General features: G+C 38.6%; 2 protein-coding genes across 2 annotated transcripts in view; both read right to left on the bottom strand.

Annotated features, from left to right (window-relative positions):
* The window catches only part of LOC140953791 (cysteine-rich with EGF-like domain protein 2-A), a 53,605-nt gene extending 33,807 nt beyond the window's left edge, over positions 1-19,798 (bottom strand). The window contains exon 1 of the mRNA XM_073403177.1: positions 19,646-19,798. Within this exon, the coding sequence (XP_073259278.1) occupies positions 19,646-19,657 (12 nt within the window). The 5' untranslated portion in view covers positions 19,658-19,798. The remainder of the gene's footprint in view (positions 1-19,645) is intronic.
* Positions 76-8,193, bottom strand: LOC140921768 (uncharacterized). The gene is made up of 5 exons (XM_073371770.1): positions 7,875-8,193; positions 5,622-5,768; positions 4,367-4,489; positions 546-1,175; positions 76-181 (listed from the first exon to the last, which is right to left on the bottom strand). The coding sequence occupies exons 1-5, from the start codon at positions 8,191-8,193 to the stop codon at positions 177-179; spliced, it is 1,224 nt and encodes a 407-aa protein (XP_073227871.1). The 3' UTR covers positions 76-176.
* Positions 19,799-23,520: the final 3,722 nt, after the last annotated feature.

The raw sequence follows: 23,520 nt of genomic DNA, 5'->3' as shown, positions 1-23,520 counted from the left end.
ATGCGAGGCTTCCGACATCGACGAGGACAACAACTTCACACGACTTACATGTACTGTTACTAACTCTTTATTTTCCCTTTACAAAAAGAAACCCCAGGAAATTTTTAAAGCTGCGGAGAATGCTCCATTCTTTATGATGGCTTAATTTCGTCTAAACTTGACGCCTCACTCCAAGATCATGCTAAAAAGGAAATATAAAAGCAAACCAGGTTAGCTATATGGACTTTGGTGTCTAAGAAATTTGCAATCAGGAATCTAAAATATCATTCAGAGACTGATTATGTGCTCGCAAGATATCCGTAAATTGGTCTGTGTGAAAAACAAAAAACAAAAACAAAAACAAAAAACAAAAAAACCCTGTCTTTTAAGTACCATTTGAATGAAAACTATTTTTTAAAAGTTATTTTTAAGTCGAAGTGTCAGATCTTCTATAGTGGTAATATTCAAAACCCATCGACAAGACAATGACGGGTAATTTATATGCACTTTTTTTTCACATTCCAAAGAACATTTCATTTTACTTTTTTAACTTTTTTTTTCATTACCTGCGACAACAAGTTTCTGTATTGCTTGAATTTGCTCCTGAGTCAAAGCTCGGTTGTAGATCCGCATCTGAGCAATTCTACCTTTGAAGTACCTGCCATCACCAGTCTTCACCCCCATTCTGATAACGTCTTGAGTGGCCAGTTCAAGGCCCGCTCCAATGTTTAACGTCTGAACCACAGCTCCATTGACCCACAGTTTGGCTTCGCCAGAAGAACGGTCGTAAGATGCGCCAACAAACTTCCATCCACCAGCGAGGTTGGTATGCACCAAAGGGTTGGTAAGCGAATAATCTCGTTTTGCGAAACGGACAAAAAGTTTCCCGCCGTGGACAACCCATAAATGAACACCCCAGGTTGAACCTTTCTCGTAGCTGAAAAGCGGTCCGTCTTTGCCATAGTAAACCCAGCACAGCATAGTCATCGAATAACGCACGTCTAAAGGTCCTCCAATCCTATTGGGAAACTCGATGTAGCTGTTGGAGCTTCCAGAAAATTTATAAGAGTAGTTAGGTCTTCCATTGGGCCCTGGAGCCAGAGTAACCCCACGAGGAATCCCTTTCAACGCTCGATTGTTAATCTCCTTGGTACCGTACGCAGCATTCAGGGGGAAGAAGGCGACCGGATCTGAAACTTGATAAAAAAATATTTATTATTTTGAAGAAACATGGATCAATGAGGAGGGATCGACGATGGGTATCAGTGCACAAATGAAAAAATAAGGTTTATGATGATGGTACAACAGGATATCTTTGTTACTTTGTGTGTATCTTACGTTATTGTGCCTGTAGTTATGGATTTACATATTTTTTAATCACCCATTAAAAGAGCTCCATAGCTAAAAACGTGTGTTTACACTCTAACTCTTACTCCCTTTTCTTATTGACTGAAGCCTATGCAGAAATTCAAACCACCTTCCAAAACTCTGACCTGTTACCACCAACCAACCTTTTTTTCCTTTTTTTTTCTCTCTTGGATAAATTTTTTAGCTCTTGTTCAATCGCTTCCAGTTTTGTTTTCATTTCTATGATTATTCTCTCGAGCTTGGGTCCAGCGTGAAAGCTGTAATAGTTGTTTATGTTGCAAGAAGATTCCTTTGAAGGTAGGTTATTCTGGCTTTGTGTTGTCGCGGATTCTACCGTTTGCAGGAGCCACAGAAAGCAGATGAACCCAGCAATAATCATTCTGTATAGTGTTTTGTACAGTTACACTTCTCTAAGTCGTGTTTGAAGGAAAACAGTGATGAGATATACAGCTAAGAACTGTCCTTTTATTTGACTGTATCATAAAGTATTCCACCAATAAAACTTCAACAAGCTTTCACCTTGGCGGTAGTAATGTTTGAAAGGGCTATAACACGTGTCGTTGAATGTTCGTGTAAAAGCCTGTTTACCTCTAATCAAAAGCTCTTTCTTTAACTGAATCGATTATGTCACATGTAGAGCGACTTGCACAAATCCCCACACAGGAAATACTGAAGGCATCTTCAATGCACCATTTTGACAAATTTTATGTGGCAAAACCAAATCAATTTCTACCATGCCAGTGACAAAGACTTAGCTGGGAAACCCATTAGTTTTATTAGGTTAGAGACAGTTGACTTGTGCCATAAAGGGCTCCCATTTATTAAATTGGGTGGCCACAAAATAACATCGTGTGAGGTACTCAAGCGGTGCTTCTGCTGGAGGAGAAACACATAGGTGATTCCTTAGTAAAAGAACCTAACATAGATTGTAGATGAAACTTGGTACATACACTGATGTAACAAGTCAAAAAGATGTTAAAAAGGTAATAAAAAGTGGGGATCACCGTGCTTGTTTTGAAATCACAATGCTGACAAATACGGCTATTAGGACCGTTTGACAAGAAGTGCGCGCAGCCCAAAACTAGGCAAAAAGGAGACATTTTTTCGATGATGCATGCGGTTTCGCACAGAATTTGACTTAAATGTATTGTTTATCCACTTACGTACCAGAAAAATGCCCTTGTTTTTACTTAACGCTCCAAAGTAGAATTAAATTGGACACACGCTATTCGACCCGTGATAGCTCTATCCGTACCACTGAGTAAAATTGCCAAAAAACCGAATATAGATTTGGGCCAATTTTTTTCTCATCGAAAGGAAGGACTGTCCTTATTAAAATCATGAAATAAAAAATGGGGGTCACCATACTCGTTTTTGCGGTAGAGCTGCAGAAAGTGCGCACCAAATGCACTTTCTCCGATTTTTGAGAGAGGACTGGGGCGAGTTTCAAAATAGAATGTACGTGAAAGGGGGAAGAAAGTATTAAAAACTCCGTTTTTACAGAATTTGCATCGATATATCACATTTAGGACACAATGTGATAAAGAAAGCGTTTAAATAAAAATCAAAGTGAGTAAGCACAAGTTAAACATCCACTATCGAGAATCTCTGTGAGGAAGTCGAACTCGGCAACACGCGCACTCCTTACGTTATGCACATTCCCAACACATTGAGTCTCACCTCGGCAAGAAACAACTTCCAATAGCGTTTCTCTTCAGTCAACTTCATTTTAATAATCTTACTTCACATGCTCTTATTTACGGCGGCCATCTTGATACGCGCAGTAAGAGATGCGCAGTGCAAAACCAGGGAATCACGTTAAAATTCTCAAACGACTTATAGAAGTGGGAGTGAATGGGTTAACCGACTTACGAAAAACGCTGAAAAATATTACTGACTACCGACCAAACGAGAAAATAATTACCGACTTGGACAGGAAAAATATAAGCCTACTACCGACATAGACCGACATTATTTGTATTTGTTTTCAGAAAGAAGAGCCTTTTGTATTTTTTCTAGCTTAAGACTCATCAGATGGTTCATCGGATAGATGTGTTGATAGATGTACATTGCTACAACCAATATCAAAATCAGCAGAAGTCAAACCTTAAAGATACCACCAACTTTGTAAATTTTATTGAAGAGACAAAGGTGAAAAACTGAACATTTTTTTGTTTCAATGGATGTCACATAAGTTCCCCCTTCGCAAACTTGTTGGAGATAAAGGTATCGTCAACATATTTCCATAAGTGTGCAATTTCGACTACAAGGTCATTAATCATAATCATAAAAACTACCAAGGCCTTAACTTGGTTCCCTGAGGGATGCCTGAGGGGACTGATCCCCAATCATTTCTTCCGAAAAGTTTACGACTCCATCGCTTACGTTCCGCTTATGAACTAGCGAAAACCAGATTAACGGAGTCGGAAGCAGAAGCGGAAGGTTAAACCAATCCCAATGCACGTTTACACGCTTTATGATTGGTTTAGTTCTTCCTCTTCTGCTTCCGACAGCGATAATCTGGTTTTCAATTTAGTAAGCGCAACATAAGCGACAGAGTCGTAAGTGGAATGGGAACGCTGTTTTCACTACATCATAAGTTCTTAACGCTTCTGATTACGACTCCAACTCCATGAAATGAACCAAATCTCTAGTAAGATTTTGTGCTGATTTTCCGAGATTTTCATATCCTTTTTCAATCTAGCATTTCAACTAAAACTCCATGATACCAATTTTCCGCCTATTTTTCCTTAACTCGGCAGTCGTCAGAATCTTGTAAGAGTTTAGCCTCATTTCTACTGTTGGTTAAATCAATGCACATTCGCTCCGTCCATCGTGTCCTAACATGGTGTAATCCTTACCTCACTCATTTTGTTTGGCTTTTCGCTTTTTTAAATTCGCTGAGGGGGCGGTAGTTTGTATTCGAGGTTACATATAAAAATTACAAAAAAAAGCGCCAGAAAACCGCCATTCTTTATTTATCTGATCTTTAGATTATAAATAAAGTATTTTCTCCTACCTTTGCAAGTTTTTCCATCGCCACTGTATCCAGCCTGGCAGATACAGTTGTACGATCCACGAGTATTGGAACAAATGGCATTAATGTCACATACAGAAGGAGAAGCACTGCACTCATCAATGTCTAAGAAAAACAAAATTTGGTAAAAAATCACTTTCCTAATGGATATATTCAGTCCTGTCCAATCCATGCGGAAACACTGGGGGATTGAAATTCCTCAAAAGGGAAACAAAATGTTGCTGCCGGTTTTCATCTAGCTGCTCATTGTTAGCGCTGTCATCAACAGAAACGTGCAGTCTTCAGTAGCTAGCACGATTCAGTTTTTTCCCTTTTATTTTTTCTTAGGTTTCTCTTTCGTGCTAGTAGGTGGGCCTTTCGACGGACGATGGTGCTGAGTAATCTAGTAAAACACCACTTTTGTTAAACAACTGACTTTGAAGGTTACATTTACGCGCGGCCCCTACATAAGACCCCAAGAGTACTCATTCCTATCTAACATACGTCTGCTAGCAGCCGTTGTTAGTAGGGAACAACGCGACGGCAACGAGAACGTGAATTTGCGTTCTTTCAGTCTTTATCGCGATTATTATTCCTACCCACTTACTTTGTCAAATGTAGGCGAACTCTCCTGTAGTTGAATTCCTGGGGACCATATCCAAGTGCAGAAAGAGAAACAAAATTTCGTCGTTGCTTGTTACGTACTCCGTAAAACGCGAAAGTAGGCATTTTCATGTCGTAGTCGTGCAAAAACGGGCAAAGAAATGTACAAAAAAGCATGATGCACGTGCAGACTTGTTGTTTTGCTCATTAAACCTATCGTTTTTTTTTTTTTTACGTTCTTGTTGCCGTCCGCGTCGTTGGATCTTAAAGTTCTTATTGTCGATCGTTATGCGACGACATTAAAACACGGCTGTGTAGCAGATACCCTTCGATCTTCCTAGGAAGATCAAAGGGCCTCTGCTCGCAGGGTATGCAGCAGACTAATCTAACCTGAGTTTTTGTTCTTGAAATTTCCTTTTTACAAGTCTTATTTTGTGTGTCTGATTAGTTTACATCTCCTGGTTAACCTTCGTCAGCGATGCGGCGTCATAAAAAACCGTAAGATTTTTTTTTATTTTATCTTTTTAATCTTAAAGGCTTAATGTTTTGGAAACTTTTACGTCAGTTGTCATGACAAATAACGGACAAAAAGGAATGTTGCATTTGTTAGAGGGCTCAAGAATCAGTCGACGATTATGAAACTGACTAAACTCACCGTTGGTCTTCATATTGCAATAAGCCAGAACAGATGTACCAGATTTTATAGTGGAAAACCAGTATTTTCCGCTAACAGCGTGTTCTTCACTCCTCTTTATTTCGTCACAAGTTTCAGCTGGCAGTTCTTGAATCGAACCAAGGGGAACTGAAGGTCAAAAAAAAATTCTTCTGCAAATCAATAATTTATCATTAGCACTTGGTGCTAACGGCGAGGAGTAGAATGAAAGGGAAAAAGGTCAGTAGGGAATGGAAAATATACAATTATAATAAGAATATACAATAATTATATAAACAACAAAACAAAACGCAATTATGACAAAAAAAATCGAAGAAAACGGAATCGAACCCAGAACATCCCATTTTTCGCGTGGGAGGCTAACAATGAGGGGGCTATAGATAGTGTATTAAGCGGCTGAAGTATAGTTGTTCCCTAGCTATTCAAGCTGTTATTTATAAAAGTCATAACTAGGAAATTTTTGACTGTTTTTAACTTAAGGTGAGAGAGTTAATTTGGCAAAGCACACTTTTAAAATGTTCTAGACTGAAATGAGCTGAAATGATATGTGAAAAAGGCACCCTAGGAAAGGAGTACCTTTACTGTCAAAAATATAAAAGGGTAAGGGATGGAGCCGAGTCTCCCCGCCTTAAAAATAAATAAATTGTTGAGTCCCGGCCCAGGACTTAGTCTTCGCAGGTTTATGCGGCTGTCGATTCGCGAGGAATAATTTTAAAATCGTAAATACAGGAAAATTCTATGACTTTTTCATTGCCACAAAATCCTTCCTTCTATTATCCCTTTTAGGTCCTTTTAAGGTGACTCGACCCAGTTTTTTTTGGGGGGGTACCATCCTACTTTGAAGCTCTCTGGTATCCCCACCTTTACTTTTATCGTAAGTCTAACACATAGAGTGGATAACATATAGATCAATCTACAATATAACATAAAAATTTTGGCGATCGGAGTAAATGTCACGTGGTTATAATGCCACGCCCCTTAAAGTGTTTCGATATCAGTAGTTTATCCGAGGCCATACCGATATTCTTCAATCACTTTAAAAGTGATTTTATCCTTTTCTGATCGCTAGAAAATTTTCACCAAATTTTGAAAGTATAGATTGAAAGTTGTTAAAATGTTGGTTTTGGTAAAAATCGATACTACTATGACAACAATAAACAAAAAATTGAAATGGATAAAGCCTAATTTTGCGCAATCTAGACCAGCTGCTGAAGATCCAACACTAGGAACTTAAAGTTTAGTGTTTAGCAAATAACCTCCGTAAGAAGTAAAAAATTCTGTATGTTTGAATTCGACTAAAACGAAAATATATTTCAAACCTTAAATTTTCAATAGCCGTGATAGATTATTTAATAAAAAAAATTATACATGACTCAAATTATTCTTAAGTAGCGTCAGAATGCTCCTTAATATCATATTTCGATGCTAGAAAAATTTGGTCTATTTTCGTTCTTGCGATCTTAAAAACTAAGCCGTTTTCTCACCACCTGTCTAAGTGCAAAATTTGGACTTTTAACGCTTTTTTGTTCGAAATGACTCGAACGAATTTTTTCAAAATCTCTTCTCTCTTCTGAAACTTTCATTAAGATTGATTCACTGCAACACCGTGAAATTACAAGACAAACCTATCCTACGAACCGGTCAAAACTGCGCGCTACAACATTCACTGTTTTGACGTTAAGCTAATTTTTCCAAATAAATGCGGACAATACATATATCCATGACATATACATTTCAGTGTGAGTATTGTCAATGTTTTACATTCAAAAGATGCGATAAATTCAAATTTAAATGTATTCGTCATGGAGGTATGGCCTCTGGTATGGCCCCTGAAAAACTGTATCGAAACACCTTAAAGGCCTCAACCCTTCAAGCCGTAAGAGTGATCAGTATCAAAATTCTCCTTGTGATATCAATGCTTTATAAAACATATTGGTGATGAGAATTAAGAACATGATCCATGACAAGACACCATGAGTTGATACTCAAACTCACTGCTTCTCACTACTTTTTTTAAAGGAAACGTATTATTTAGGGACAACGAACGGGAGTTGGAGTTTTGATATAAGGGCTTAAAGGGTTAATGAGAGATTTCCCTTCCCTTTCATTTACTTCAGCTAGTGAAATCCTTTAACCCTTTATATTCCTGAGGCCTGACAAAGGTTACTCTTTAGTCGCCCCTTCCGCGATAGGCTATTATAGGGAGATCCCCTTCTTCATGGTATGCTGGCTCACCTCGCTTTAAATCGCGTGGATAGTAAGATCTTTCTGGGTTTGGAATGAAGTCCTCAGGCCTGGCTTCCTTTGTTCTGTTGTTAAACTCGCAGGTGAGAAGAGAGATTACCCAGTTAAAACTTTGGCATCGATTTTCTTCGCGACACTTGAATACGCACGTAAACGGAAGTTCAGCGACAAGAGTGTCGTATACGTGTCCCTGTAGCATCCAGCCAATGATGGAGCTCTCGGATCTTCCACTTGCAGGACATTTTTGAGTTACTGCGCTGTAGACCAGGAAAACCACAACTGAAATACGTAATACTATTCTCGCCGTCATGTCTGCAACTCTCGACTAAAGAATAGAAGAGTATTTTGTTAAAACGCGTACTTTACAAATGCTTTTCGTGCCTGTCTTTTCCTATGTTTTAAGTACGTTACAAGAATGTTATGATTGTTTCATGATCATAAACCAGCTGTATACAGCTGTATAAAATTGAGATTTTCCACTAAGAGTTAAATGTTATAAACAACCGAGTCATTGGCTCATAAACAGCCGAAATGAATCGCCATCCCTTCTACAAAGTTTGATTTAAAATCCCCTTGATAAAGAGGAGTTAACGGAGAATAAAAAAAGAGGAAAGACAACTGAAAGCCTCATTCGCTAAACTTGGTTGGCTGTTGCAAAGTCGCTGAAAGAGTGATTTTCCTAACCCGTCTACTGCCTCCCCTTCGTTGCAAAAAGCTGAGCACTTTGTAATCAACAACCCTAGTATTCTACTTAGAACGTCGGTGAAAAAATTTTAAACACAAGCCTAAGCCTCAAGCAATTTCTCTCTTTAAATCTTTTATCAGATAATTACGCTCAGAATCAGCCCATTGCACCGGTTTTCGTTGCATTCCCATGCCAACGCTAATCTTAAAAAAATCAGCCTAAACTTGGAACGACATCAGAGGGAAAATAAGAGTTTTAAAAAGTATACTCTTACTTTAATTGTTGAAAAATAGTTAAATCTGCTAGAGGTACAGCTTTAACTTGCGTAAATAAAGGTTCGTCAATTGGTGGTTTAGATGTTGAAGAGATATTGACTCCGGAAGACACTCAGACGACAATTATTTCTTAGAAAAGCAGAATTGCTTAAAACTTTCACTTTAATTTGCTATTTCTCTCCACCCACATCCCGCCAAAAAACTAATCTTAGTAACTAGGGAAAATAAAAGACCCATATACTGAAGCCAGTGATATCACCATGAGCAAACTTAAAAAGAGCCTCAGAAAGTAAGAAACAAGCACTTGGAGTCTCTTAAAGAAATCTTGCCAAGAAAAATCAAAATGTAAAAACTGCACTTACATGAAATCTCTTACCATACAGTTTCCTGAGAGTAGATTCTACGAATAAGTTGCGATATATTCGCAATAGCTTAATAGCGCGACCTATGTTTCTCTTCTGCTTACTGATACAAGCACATCAAGTTTTAATCTTGTTATCGATGCTGTCAAACGCAACTATTAATTAACGGCCCACGACCGGCCAAATGACTAAAACGTAAATGTCATCAGCCCACGGCCGGCTTCAGTTATTTACCATGCCCCGCTTGTTCAAAAAGTGGATAACGGTAATCCATTGTCCATGATCGAATAAATCTGTATCCATTGGATAGTGCAATTGGTTTTCCTAATGCCTATCCACTGGATGGTGATTTATCCAGTTGATAGCGCTATCCATCTTTTGAACAACCAGGGCCAGGGCCTTTCGCAAAGACATAATAATCAATTATTTAAGTCTATAAAATAATGTTTAGTAGAGCAATTTTACTTGAACCTTAAAATAGGTTGTAGAAAACTACGCACTATTATGCCTTTTCTTTTCCCTTTTTTTTTTTCAGAGTTTTCTTTATTTTATAGCTTTTAAAGAATACGAATACTAGACCAGCCGGATTATATCATCAAATATAAAAGTTCAAAGGTGGCCTCCCACCTAACTAAACTAACGGCAAGCCATGAAGTACTGATTAGAAATACACATCAGGAGACTGAAAACTCCAACAAAATACTCTTTCTATTAAAGCTTAAAAATAACAATCATTGAAGTTAGGTTGACAAAAAAACAATCCTCGACAGTTTCTAAGAGTCTAGTGCGGTATTCAGTATCTTGAAACCGTTTTTCCCAAAGTACTTTCTATGATGAGTTCACCAGAGAGTACAGTACTAGTGCATGTGTCCCCGATAATGAATTCGACTTTAAAAACATATCAACCCTCGGACGTACACACAAATTCATACCACCCACCGTGGTACATCTAAGGAGAGAAAAGCGGGTGGTGGATGGAACTTCTCCCCAGAGTTTTTGATATGTTGCAGTATTTCGAAACGATTTTTGAAAGCCTTTGATCTTCCTAAAACCACCGCGGCAGTAAGTGGTAATTTTTTTTGTGCTTTTCATGAAAAATAACAGATAAATAAACACTTTGCATGATTTACTTTTATTGTTGAAACAAATGAAAAACTACAACTTATGTTGAGGGGAGCAATGCACATCAAATGGGAGAATCCCACTTTAAATAAGCAGCTGAAACATGCTGACTTAAGGTGACTCGACCCAGTTTTTTTAAGGGGGTACCATCCTACTTTGAAGCTCTCTGGTATCCCCACCTTTACTTTTATCGTAAGTCTAACACATAGAATGGATAACATATAGATCAATCTACAATAGAACATAAAATTTTTGGCGATCGGAGTAAATGTCACGTGGTTATAATGCCACGCCCCTTTGAGGTCTGAGTCGAAAATCTGCTGTTGCCAGCATTTTTTCGTGAAAATCTCTCGGCTACGCATAGTGCGCATTAGTGCCTTGCGCTGAACAGAGTTTCACCAAAATCGCAAAGACCCAATTCGAGAAATTCAGCGGTTTCCAAATTTAGGTCATAATTTATGCGAAAATGATAAGCAAACTTTACACGGATTATATCTAATAAACTATGATATTCATCTCTGTATTTTGGGCATCCTTATAACAGATGGATCCTTGCAAGTCAGCAAAACGCTTTAGGGCCTTGTAAATGCGCGCGATTTCGAGCAAGGCAAACATATAGAAATTATAGTTTTCGCTATTTGTTGACGTTTGTCAACGTTTAAGAATCAATCTCACGAAAAAAGCATTTTCTTAAAAATTCGTAGTTTTTTTTCCTTCAAATTTTTTCAGGGCCACAATTGATTAACTAACTACCCGGACTCTGAATTTTATGGTCATTGAAAAACTGTGACATTACCTTCTATAAGCCCAAACTTGAGTAAACATTGAAGATTTTTAGCGTTTTGGCTGAGTTTGTGCTTTGGGAGTTGTCTATTGTTTCTAGTCTGTCATTATACAGCATTCTTGTTCAGCACGCGTGCAATGACCACGCTTTGCTGACTTCCGAATGCTCACAGAGATATTTAGTATAAGAAAATAGAAGGGATTCCCGTCACGAGTTGGTTTAATTATTGGCTTGCATTAAACCTATGAAAAAATGATATTTTTTTAATAGTAAGTAGATTTAGTGTGTAGCACTTCTTAATTTTTTTGCAAAGGCACAAGAAGCACGAGAATTGATGAAAAATTGTGAGTTAAGCCTCTATGTATCACGCGATGGCCTGTCTCACTGTACCAAAATTATCATATTCGGAAGTCAGCCAAGCGCGGTCATTGCACGCGTGCTGAACAAGAATGCTGTATAATGACAGACTAGAAACAATAGACAACTCCCAAAGCACAAACTCAGCCAAAACGCTAAAAATCTTCAATGTTTACTCAAGTTTGGGCTTATAGAAGATAATGTCACAGTTTTTCAATGACCATGAAATTCAGAGTCCGGGTAGTTAGTTAATCAATTGTGGCCCTGAAAAAATTTGAAGGAAAAAAAACTACGAATTTTTAAAAAAAATGCTTTTTTCGTGAGATTGATTCTTAAACGTTGACAAACGTCAACAAATAGCGAAAACTATAATTTCTAAATGTTTGCTTTGCTCGAAATCGCGCGCATTTACAAGGCCTAAATTGTTTTGCTGACTTGCAAGGACCCATCTGTTATAAGGATGCCCAAAATACAGAGATGAATCTCATAGTTTATTAGATATAATCCGTGTTAAGTTTGCTTATCATTTTCGCATAAATTATGACCTAAATTTGGAAACCGCTGAATTTCTCGAATTGGGTCTTTGCGATTTTGGTGAAACTCTGTTCAGTGCAAGGCACTAATGCGCACTATGTGTAGCCGAGAGATTTTCACGAAAAAATGCTGGCAACAGCAGATTTTCGACTCAGACCTCAAAGGGGCGTGGCATTATAACCACGTGACATTTACTCCGATCGCCAAAAATTTTATGTTATATTGTAGATTGATCTATATGTTATCCATTCTATGTGTTAGACTTACGATAAAAGTAAAGGTGGGGATACCAGAGAGCTTCAAAGTAGGATGGTACCCCCCCCAAAAAAACTGGGTCGAGTCACCTTAACTCTCTCGTTCTGATATTATTGCTGCGGAGCGACCGTAGGGAGCGAGCAGCAACATAATCAGGATTTAAGGGAAATATATATGGGGCGACGAATTCTCGAATTCATCACTTTTTACCTCAATGCATTGCATTTAACCATAGTACATTGCGCCACGAACAACTCAAAAACACGGGGAAGTTCGCATCGTTCGCTGCCCAGACTCAGAGTTTTCTTTGTAGCAAATTTTCTACAGCACGGTTAGAGGTCTTACCAAATTTAAGACACGCAAGAGTCTTTCAGATGAGTACGATGGTTAACTTGGCGATTGGATTTCAATTCAAGAGCCTTTGACTCATCCAGGTGTTAAACCTGACGAGAAGATGAGCATTTGCTCTTCGACTCCGCAACACGGGGGATATACAAATTCCAGCTTGCTAGAAGGTGATGTGAAAGTGAGAAAATGTCATGCCATGCTATTCTTAAGAACCTGTATAAGCCGAAAATGGATGTGATTTTGACCATACCCTTCAAAATAACAGCGGAAATCGAGATAACAAAACATATGTTTTGTGTCCTACGTTGCAGACGAGGACGTGTATCGGCGTTTTGAAAAGCATAATTATATTCTTTCATTCATTCATTGCCATGGAATATCCGTTTACATTGTTTTTTTACTGTTAATAGCTCGATTAAGGTGGCTGAACACAGTTTCGGCAGTTTGTGAGTATACGTCATTTGCCAAATCACGGCAAGAGAAAGGTTGCAGATCACAAGCTGAAACTTGGCAAGTGAAAAATATACTGATGAAAGATTTTAAATGACAGGTTAAATGTGGCGTTTTCGTTGTTTCCATGGCAACATGAACGATTGAGTAAAGCCTTGAAATTTCACTTTTGCTCAGTTTAAATAAAATTCGTTCATTAGATTTTCCTATAAACTTGCACACAGCTTACTATAATTAATCATTACCATTTGAAACTTATTTGACCAGATTTTAACAGACGGGTTTTTAGATAATCAATAATATAATTGTGCTGTAATTATTAAATGTATCACAAAATTCGTCTGTTCAACTTCCATTTTAAAGTTCTAATTATTTAATATATGATAAAAGTCAAATTTCTGCCAAACATCACAAAATTTTAATGAGTAGATTTTGAGAAATCGTCTTCTGTGTACCATTGCATTTTTCGCCGCCATGTTTGTTTGTCTCATTTAAAACACGCGCCGTTACGCGAGTTACCGCTGACTGCCCGCAAAACTGTGTTCAGCCACCTTAATGCGGCTGGCGATCATCTTGCCGGAGGTAGTTTCATGGAAAAGGCATTAAATTAAAGATTTTTCCCAAGAATTATGTAAATAGTCTTTAGTCTCTGTGATGTAGTGGTTAGGTGTGGTCGCGTCGAGCCGATGGTGCCGGGTTCGAGTCCCACCGAACCTTTTTCTCCTTCTTTCTTTTTTTTTTTTCTGTTTTTTGTGTTGTTATTTTCTATAAATATATAGGTAAATAACTGTTACTTAATAAAGTGAAATAAACAGCAAGAAATGTATCGTGTTTCCAGAGAAAAGATAGTACACCGTATATTAAATATACGGATAAACAATCTGAATTTTTATCATTTCCTACAACTTAATTACTGTGGGAAAACCAGAGTTGATAACCACTTGATCATTTTCTAAACAACGTTCCCACGAGTTCTTTCTATAGACTGATAGTAATAATATTATTCTAGTACTTTCCAACATGTAAATAGGACATTCAATGTCATTTTCGATTCTTTTAAGTCTCACTGCCTAACTAATGCCAGTATCAACAGCATGTGCCGCAGCATTACTATCTTTTAGATACCCTAGTTCTTTAAGTTTATTTTATATATATATGTATATATATATTTTTGTTCTCATAACATTTTGTGTTATAACCATTGTAATTATTTCAATTTTTACAATTTTCTTCCTTGTATTAAGTGTAGTGCTCACGCAAGTGTTATTCCATGTCTCGCGCATCTTAAAATTGTACGTTAATTTTTCGAAATTTTGAATTGTATCACGTTTTAACTTATACGTCATTGCTTGTATTAATTCAACCGAATTTGCAAACGAATTCACAACTGAAGATGATCGTTGAACGATCGAAACATGTCTTGTTTTAAACTTAAAGTTGTTGTCCATTTCTTAAAAATAGTAATTGCCTGCTATTATCCAGACCATTTGAAAAAAACATGTATTTTCACCCAAAAATGCCTTGGCTACCTGCTACCTATGATGTCATATCTCCTAACCATAGCAACTGACCATAACTAAACTTGTCTCAAAATGCGCGCGAGGGATAAACGAACAACTAAAAAAAAAGGCCAGGTGCTGATGTTTTATCCTCTAGGAAAAAACTTAGAAAAAACTCAGGGGGGAGTGGCAACCACCCCCCCCCCCGAACTTCCGAGGGTTAATCACGACCCATAACCATTTCTCTTATATTAATTTGAAATATTAAGATATTTTACAACAAACCCAATGCAAATGTTGTCATTTAGTTGAATACATTATTTGCAGGGTATCAAGCTCATATAGTAAAGTAAACTGATCATCGGAAATTGGCTTTCTCAACTCTTTGGCCACCGGCCAGTTCGCTCCCACTCAACTCAGCAGTTACATGTATCTATTTACTTCATCTACTTACATCAATAAAAAACTGAGGATACAGTGTAACAAAATTTTTAAAGGGATACTTGGCGCTATGTGATCAATACAGAATCCCTTTTTTGTATCCTTCCCCTTATCACATACAGAATCAGGAGCCAGAATATAAAAGTTCAGTTCCTTTGTTCACAATTACATTAGTGGGTCAACTGACTCCGATAACAAACACATCAAACAAAACTGACTTTAAAAGGTGGAAAAGCAGGTTCGGCCTCTCGCCTAGATTCAAGCCTTTTTTAAGTTGGGGTAAGAGATAAGAGGAGAGAGTTATTTTTAAGGGATAGTTTAGGTCTCAGTTTTCGAGGCATCTACATTTACTTAGTTATTATTATTATTATTATTATTATTATTATTATTATTATTATTATTATTATTATTATTATCATCTCTCACTACCACTGGTTGTTTCGATGATCACGTTTCCCTAGGTCATCAAGCTATTTTCTACAGCCAGGTGTCTAGAGCCCTTCTTAAGATCTTTGCTGTTCCCACTCGCCCAACCTGTAAAATTGCCCATCGTTTCGTAGTACAATACTATAGTCTCGGCAATACAAACCGTAGAAGGCGTTAAATTTTCTGGCACAATGGATATCACGATTCCAAAGAAATCATCCCAGTTAATTATTACTTTATTGTTCAGTAGTAATTTGAAAAAGCCTTTAGTGAAATACTCCTTACCATAATTGGTTTTTTTTTTTTTTTCAAGAGCGCCTAAAGTTGACAAAGTTGCACTGGTACTTCAATTACACGGGACGGACCGGAAGCCAATATTCGTACCCTCAAGATTTCGCTCAGGGTTGTGTGAAAAGAAAAGTACCTCAATACAAATTTCACGAATGTTTTGACTGCGAGTGTGATCTTCTTAAAAGGTGTTCTCAAGCCTTAGTCTGGCCTGAGCTATGTCCAGGTTGTTCTCCTTAACATAGTTTAATTCCAATTTTCCGGCGAGCATCCCTGTCACATTAGAGAGATTAAGATTCACAGTTTACGCCAAACGGCAGACCTGAACTTGTACCACATGACCAAGTTTTCCCTTATTTTCCGTTAACTCTTTATTGCTTCCACCAATGATAAGTAGTTTTAATGCCAGTTTTAACCATAGGAATCGTTCGGGACTGTTTTTATCTGCTTAATATTTTCTATGTGAGAAATTCTCCACTTGATTGTGACGTTTGTCGTTTTTGGTAAACGAGAATCGTAATCTCTCTATTGGGAGTGCTACCCCATCCTCTCCTCCAAAGGGTGGGGTTTTTGCGCCGTTTTGGTCGGAAAACGGGTATAGGCTTTGCTCATTTTGGTCTGGAAACGGGTATGGTTTTCGGACTGAGGTAGCCTGGGGCCAGGCTGGCGCAGTGGGGGAAAAAAGGCAAAAAAAGGGGTGAGATAGAAAAACTACGGGGAAAAGGGCGACCACCCTTCCCCCTCCACAGACTACCTCTTGGCTCTCTTCTCTAGCTAGCCGTTTTCTTTTTTTTTTTTTTTGCCCACGCCGATCATTTTTCATTTCCCCCCACCCCCCTCCCCAATGCGGAGCCTGCCCCCAGGTATAGCTCAGGAAACTACAGGAACGTATGAATTAAGTATTCATTGGTTCAATTCGAAATAAAGAAAGATAAAAATTCAAACTCAAAATGGAATTTAAGAAATATTTTTTGTTGGCGTTCTAATCTAAGTAATGATGACATGATTTATTAGAGGCCAGGTCAGGCCAGGTCAACGGAAGTGAAAAATGACATTTGTTGATCTGAAATGTCAGTGCCTAGATTTGGAGATAGGAGAACCGGCAGTTAGCTTAACTTTAAGGGATTGTTTAAGTATCATCTTTCAAGGGATATACAATTTAGTTATGTTTTTTTTTCTTTCAATATCAACGACCGATGGAGTCACGATGCGATCGAGCGAGAGAGTTCTCCGCGCATTTTCACGCGACCGCTTCAAGTTTGTTTAATTTCTTCAAACTAACTAGTCAATCATCACACACAACGTTTACTGTAGAATTATAGAATGATTTACTTGAGTAGTAGATGTCAAGAGCCATTATGGCTCTTGTACAAATCTATTATGGCAAGCTTGCTGAAAGCCTTGTGCGAGCCTTGCTACCCACCTTTCTCCTCACACCTTTTCTCGTACAAACAGTGACATATTCGAAAAATTTTTCGTTTTACAATATACCACTAAATTCATCCAATTTTCTTACCTCTAAACCCAAAATTAAAAAAAGAGCAGGTTTCTTCAACTCATAATCGTGGTCAGAGGAGCAATTAAACGTGCGATCACTGATCTTTCTGTCACTAACTGTGGGATCACCCCTTGTGAGGGAATCCGGGAACGTTTTACATGGGGAATCCTGGTTCTTAGAAATATTTGCTTGTGTAATCCGGAATCCTGGCCCTTGGAATCCGGAATATAGCTATAGGAATCCGGAATCCCACTAACAATTGAAAGCCGGAATCCAAATTCCACTGGAAAATCAGGAATCCACGGCGTGGAGTTCAGTCTTGGATTCCCTTACATTGTGCGAGTGGGGGAAGATGCAGTAGGACTCACATGTTTCTCGTCGAAAAAAACTAGAATTAAACCCTGTTAAGGGGTATAACCTGGACATAGCTAAAGCCAGGATCAGGCTTTATTCAGTGAATCCTTAAGAAGATCACACGCGCAGTTAGGCATTAGATAATTTTTTTATTTAGGTAGTTCTTTTCACACAACCCTAAGCGAAACCCTCTGTGGGCAAGGATATTGGATTTAAGTCCTGTGTAATTGAGGTACCAGCGCAACTTTGTCAACTTTAGGTCCTTGAAAACGAAAAACATAATTAAGGTACGGAGTATTTCACTAAAGTTTTTGTCAAATTACTACTGAACAATAAAGTAATAAATAATTGGGATGATTTCTTTGGAATCGTGATGTCCATTGTGCCAGAAAATTTAACGTCTTCTACGGTTTGTATTGCCGCGACTATAGTATAATATAATATATATAAACGATCAAAACGTTCGAAACTGTAGATAGTTTTGTTAAACGAACGCTTCACACACATTATCCTAAACTTTGTAAATGGTGAAGGATGGAAATATACACTTTACATGCAGAAAAAGCAGAGATTCGCAGGCAAGGTTTTACGTTTGTCCTTGCATGATTACCTTTTGCTGCCTCAGAGTAAATTATCGGCTGGATAAATTCAACGGTACAAATGATGTTCGAATAAAATTGAAACATCACAAACTTCTTCCAGGTGAACACTTCTTGCGTTTCAAAGTTTATGCGGGTAAGTCACAAAATTATAGGCTGTCTGTAAAATCAGGACCACCCCCGGAACACCCCGTGACCCGCCCTGAAACACCCTTAATTCCAAAAAATAGGCCAAAAAAAAAAAGGATCACTAAAATATCATAAATGAATCAATAAATATATCTTTCATCTGTAACTCAAAAATCGGAGATTAGTTCACATTAATGAATTCACGCTAAAATATAGCGTCATTTAATTCGCAAATTCCTTGCCTGTTATCCTACTTACAAGACAGAATTTCACGAGCTTGGTTAAGTCTGGTTTTCTTGGTTCTTAGAATAATAACCAGGCTTACCAGACTTACCAGGAATACCCTGGTTAACCAGGCTTTTTGTACATATGGTAAAGTCTGGTAAGCCTGGTTTGAAAACCAGAAAAGCCAGGTTGGTTCAACCAGGCTTGCACCCTGGTAAACCCTGGTTTAACCAGGCTTTCGGCGCGGAATTATATGTACAGTGACACTCCACTCAATCTGAGTCAAAACTTTGAAATGACATTCTTTAAAAGAACCAGGATTTTTTGAGAATTACTTTACCCACAAGTTCAAAGAATACGTCTTAAATAAATTGTCAAAAGTCTCACTGCCAAAATATTTTTCATCTTCTAAGTCTGCTAGTGAAGGAGAGTTAGCTTCGGTTACTCCAATCCCATGATTAGCCGTTCTACAGCTTGAACCCCCTCCACCAATCATCATCCCCGATCCATCTCCAGCACCCCAGCAGTGACACCAAAAGCCAATCGAATTGGCGTCTTGCATTTCTCCGTTGCAAGCAGCTTGTTTAAAGCTTTCGGTTATTTGGTACTGGCCCCTATAATAGACACTACATCGTCCCAAACATTGATCTCTGGACAAACCTTTACCGTTTCTGAAGTCACTATAGTTTGTGATTTTGGACCTAAACGTCTCAGTCCAGCTAGACAGAGATTTGTGGTTTTCAGAAGGGCAGTGTGCTGAGGGTCATCAGTGCGCGTGATCTTAAACTCAATTCCGCTGACAAGCCAGAATGCTGAAGAAATCATGTCAGTATTGTGTGATGGATCATTTGCATTACCAGAAATTCTAGTCACCGATCAAATTTCCTCGGCGGCCCGAGACTACAAAGGATTGTATGGGATAAACTACAAAATTTCAAATATCTTGTGTGTCAGGAAAAGCAGCCTACTTCCCCAGATCTTAACCGAACAATCACTGTGTCGGTGTTCTCATGATAAGACTTTTTTAGGTGGTTTACAAAAGATAACTTGGACAAATCGCCTTTCAAAATTTATCCTCAAACAGTGACTTAACGTCCCTTGCACTCTCAAATTTTGGTAAATATTACTCACCGAAAACTCCATTTTCGACCGCAAATCTTGCGTCAGGACATCTTCCCTTGATCTCCTTAGCTCCGTGATAAATTAATGCCCCAGATTCGTTTCGGAATATTCCGTCAATCGATGAGAAACCTCGGGCAAATCGGAAGGTTTGATAGTAAAATATTTTGCTTCTTCGCTCGTGACCGCCATCTTGCGATTCGGTCAAAAATGGTTTCAGAAATCGCTAAAACTTTCGACCTTTTCATTGTTTTGAGCGCCATGCTAGAACATTTGTAACCAGGTAGTTTAAGGTAAGAACGTGATGTATGGGGAATTATAATGTACCCATTTGTTGGTTTTTCACATGACGTCACTAAAACTCAAACTAAAATTTAAGACGCATTAGAGGAGCTGAAAACTAATTCTCATACAAATTTTCCCTTCAAAAGGGTTCATGGTTTTGTGATAGAGTACGCTTGAATTTCTAAGCTTTTGCGTGACGCGGCATTTACATGACGGCCAAGAGAGCTGTCATGTAGGTTAAAAAAAATGACTTATTTCAGTAAATTTTGCAATCTAACCAGTTCATGTGTTAGAAGAAGTATTACTTATTAATGTTTATGAGTTTCTCAAAGAATAAGTTCACGCTTTTGTCAGGGGCGGATCTAGGGGGAGGGTGCAGGAGGTGCGCGCACCCCCCCCCCCCCCCCCCCGCACTCTCCCTGAGATGACCTGCGGTTTTCTAATATAACTGGTATACTGCAAAAATAATAATAATAATAATAAAATAAATAAAACTATGTGGTTTATTGGTGTTAGTAGAGCAAGAGACGAGTGCAACCCCTCCTAAAAAAAAATCCTGGATCCGCTCCTGTTTGTAGCAAAACTCGCTAACAGATGTTTCTGTTGGTTTCCGTGCGCCGTGTTGGAGCTCATCTAGCCGCTGATCCAGCATGGCGTTTCCATACCAATCTCTATAAGTTTGGGTAAAACATTTCTTCAGATATCTCGTATACGAAATATTCCTCTGACCTGAATCTTGGCGAGGGTCGTTGTATATGTACCTCCTTTCAATTCCCAGATTCTGAACTTTATCTATTGAACGGTTTTGATCTTTATTTTGATCTATTTTGAAAGGCATGACACTGAAAACCAGCAATATATCTCCGAATTACTAGCCCTCATAAAAATTTCAAGAACCGGAAGGACGAAACTAAACTAGCCTTGTCAACTGAAATTCCTCATTTTTTTGTTTCTTAATTATTATTTCCTTTTTTTAAGAAAGGTTATAAAGAGCAACATAGTCTACCCTAGCCTCCAACGCAGGCGTTTTTAGGGGAGCTCGTATTTCTTCCCCTAAAAACGCCTGCGGGGGAGGCTAAGTCTACCCACTCACATCTTCCTGATGAATGCGCCATTTTATTTTGGCAATCTGATCCCACCGAGTATGCTTTGTAGATTTTCGATAAACCGCAGCAATAAAAGTATCGCATTTACGAAATGACTCGAATTTCTGGTAATGTTTCCCCAGAAGCAACATTCTTGTCATACCACTATAGTCCACTGTCTTTCATCCAATGTAAGGTATCACTATTAGAGGCCGAGCGACCAGAGTCCATCCGTGATCACAAGTCATATCGCAATAAACCTAACGGGAAAAGAAGAAAAAAACGGAACCAAAAATCTCTTGCAGCCCGAAAACAGGACGAAGAACTCCCTCGCGTGGTTAAGCCAAGGCGCTTACACAACGCAAGATAAGTCCTACAACTACTCTTATTTCGCCTTTTATTGTCAATCAAAGTGTTGGCGGGTTCATGGGCATCGACGAGGAGAAAAAGATCCCCGCTAACGTTAAGTAAAGGCTTAGTATGGGTGTTGCTCTCAATTTTGACAAGTCTGCCGAGTTGGTGACACAGCATACACAGCCTCTGTGATATCTGGTAATACCTCTCTTTTTTCAAAGCCCCTTAATTCCTTTCTTGACGATCGTTAAGGCGGTAGCCTGTGTACAGACGGCCCCTCGGCCCCTCCTCATCGAAAAAAAATTGGCGTCTGTACACAGGCTATAAGGCGGAGGCGTTCGAGCCCTCTTTCGCGCCATGTAAGGTAATACCAGGGCGCTACAATTCAACGCTTTAAAAGTTCGGACATTCCACGTGCCCAGTGGAACGGTGCATTTCGGTTGCACAGCCCCGAACCAAAGCATACAAAAGGGCGATACTGGGGACAACAATTTTTACCGAAATGGCCTGTTCCAATTTGATGTACCAAGTGAACGGAAATTCCCGGAACTGGGCTTGGAATTGTTATTGTTTTCATTGTGTACATAGATTGGAGAGATTGCCACTGTTTGGACAATTTTTGAATAGTAAGGCTGGTTAATCGGCTTCATAGCGGGTATGACCTTATTGGGAGTGGATAAGGGGCCCATCTGAATGAGGAATATTAGGTTAGGGTTACAGGTGCAAGCCGCCCTTTAACCGTATTTAGACCGTAGCATAAAGCGGTTTTATAAACTTAGGGTGACATGAAGTACATTTCCTAAAACTTACGGAAAAAATTCTTCTTTTTTTCCTTTCAAGGGCAGGTTATTATTCAGCATAAATAATCAGCATGGCTGATGGGATTCAAATTTGAAGTCGCTTTCCTTCAACTTTACCGGAGCAGAACGGCCGTTCATTAGAACTGATTATCCCCTTAGGGGCGACCTATCTATTCCTGTCTATTCCTATTCCGAGTCTATTCCTATTCCTATCTATTCCTATTCCGAGCCGCTACCGTTTGAATACTTTTTAACAGTTCTTCATGCATGATGCGAGACTTGGGACGTCGATGAGGATAACAACTTCACACGACCCACATGTGCAGTTACTAACTCTTTATTTTCCCTTTACAAAAAGAAACCCCGGGAAATTTTCAAGCTACAGAGAATGCTCCATTCTTAATGATGGCTTCATTTTGTTTAAACCTGACGCCTCACTCCAGGTGTCATCCTGAAAAGGAAATACAAAAGCAAACCAGGTTAGCTATAGACTTTGATGTCTTAGAAATTTGCAATCGGGAATCTAAAATATCATTCAGTGTCTGATTATGTGCTCGCAAGAGCACTTAATCAGATCCTTATATTGGTCTTTGTGAAAAAAAAAGATCCTCATAGATCCTATAGATCCTTATATTGGTCTTTGTGAAAAAAAACAAACAAACAAACAAACGAACAAACAAACTAAAAACCTGTCTTTAAGTACCATTTGAATAAAAACTATTTTAGAAAAGTTCTTTAACTCGAAGTGTCATTGAAAATAAAGCAAGATCTTCTATAGTGATAATATTCAAAACCCATCGACAAGACAATGACGGGTAACTTATGCACTTTTATTTTTCACATTTAAAAGAACATTTAATTTTACTTTTTTATTTTTGTCTCATTACCTGTGACAACAAGTTTCTGTATTGCTTGAATTTGCTCCTGAGTCAAAACTCGGTTGTAGATCCGCATCTGAGCAATTCTACCTTTAAAGTACCTGCCATCACCAGTCTTCACACCCATTCTGATGCTATCTTGGGTGGCTAGTTCAAGGCCCGCTCCAATGTTTACCGTCTGAACCACAGCTCCGTTGACCCACAGTTTGGCTTCGCCAGAAGAACGGTCGTAAGATGCGCCAACAAACTTCCATCCACCCGCGAGGTTGGTATGCACCAAATGGTTGGTAGACGAATAATCTCGTTTTACGAAACGGACAAAAAGTTTCCCGCCGTGAACAACCCATAAATGAACACCCCAGGTTGAACCTTTCTCGTAGCTGAAGAGCGGTCCGTCTTTGCCATGATAGTTAACCCAGCACAGCATAGTCATCGAATATCGCACGTCTAAAGGTCCTCCAATGCTGTTGGGAAACTCGATGTAG

Source organism: Porites lutea, chromosome 12 (assembly GCF_958299795.1).
Source record: "Porites lutea chromosome 12, jaPorLute2.1, whole genome shotgun sequence".
Lineage (NCBI taxonomy): Eukaryota > Metazoa > Cnidaria > Anthozoa > Scleractinia > Poritidae > Porites > Porites lutea.
This window is presented reverse-complemented; position numbering and strand designations above follow the sequence as displayed.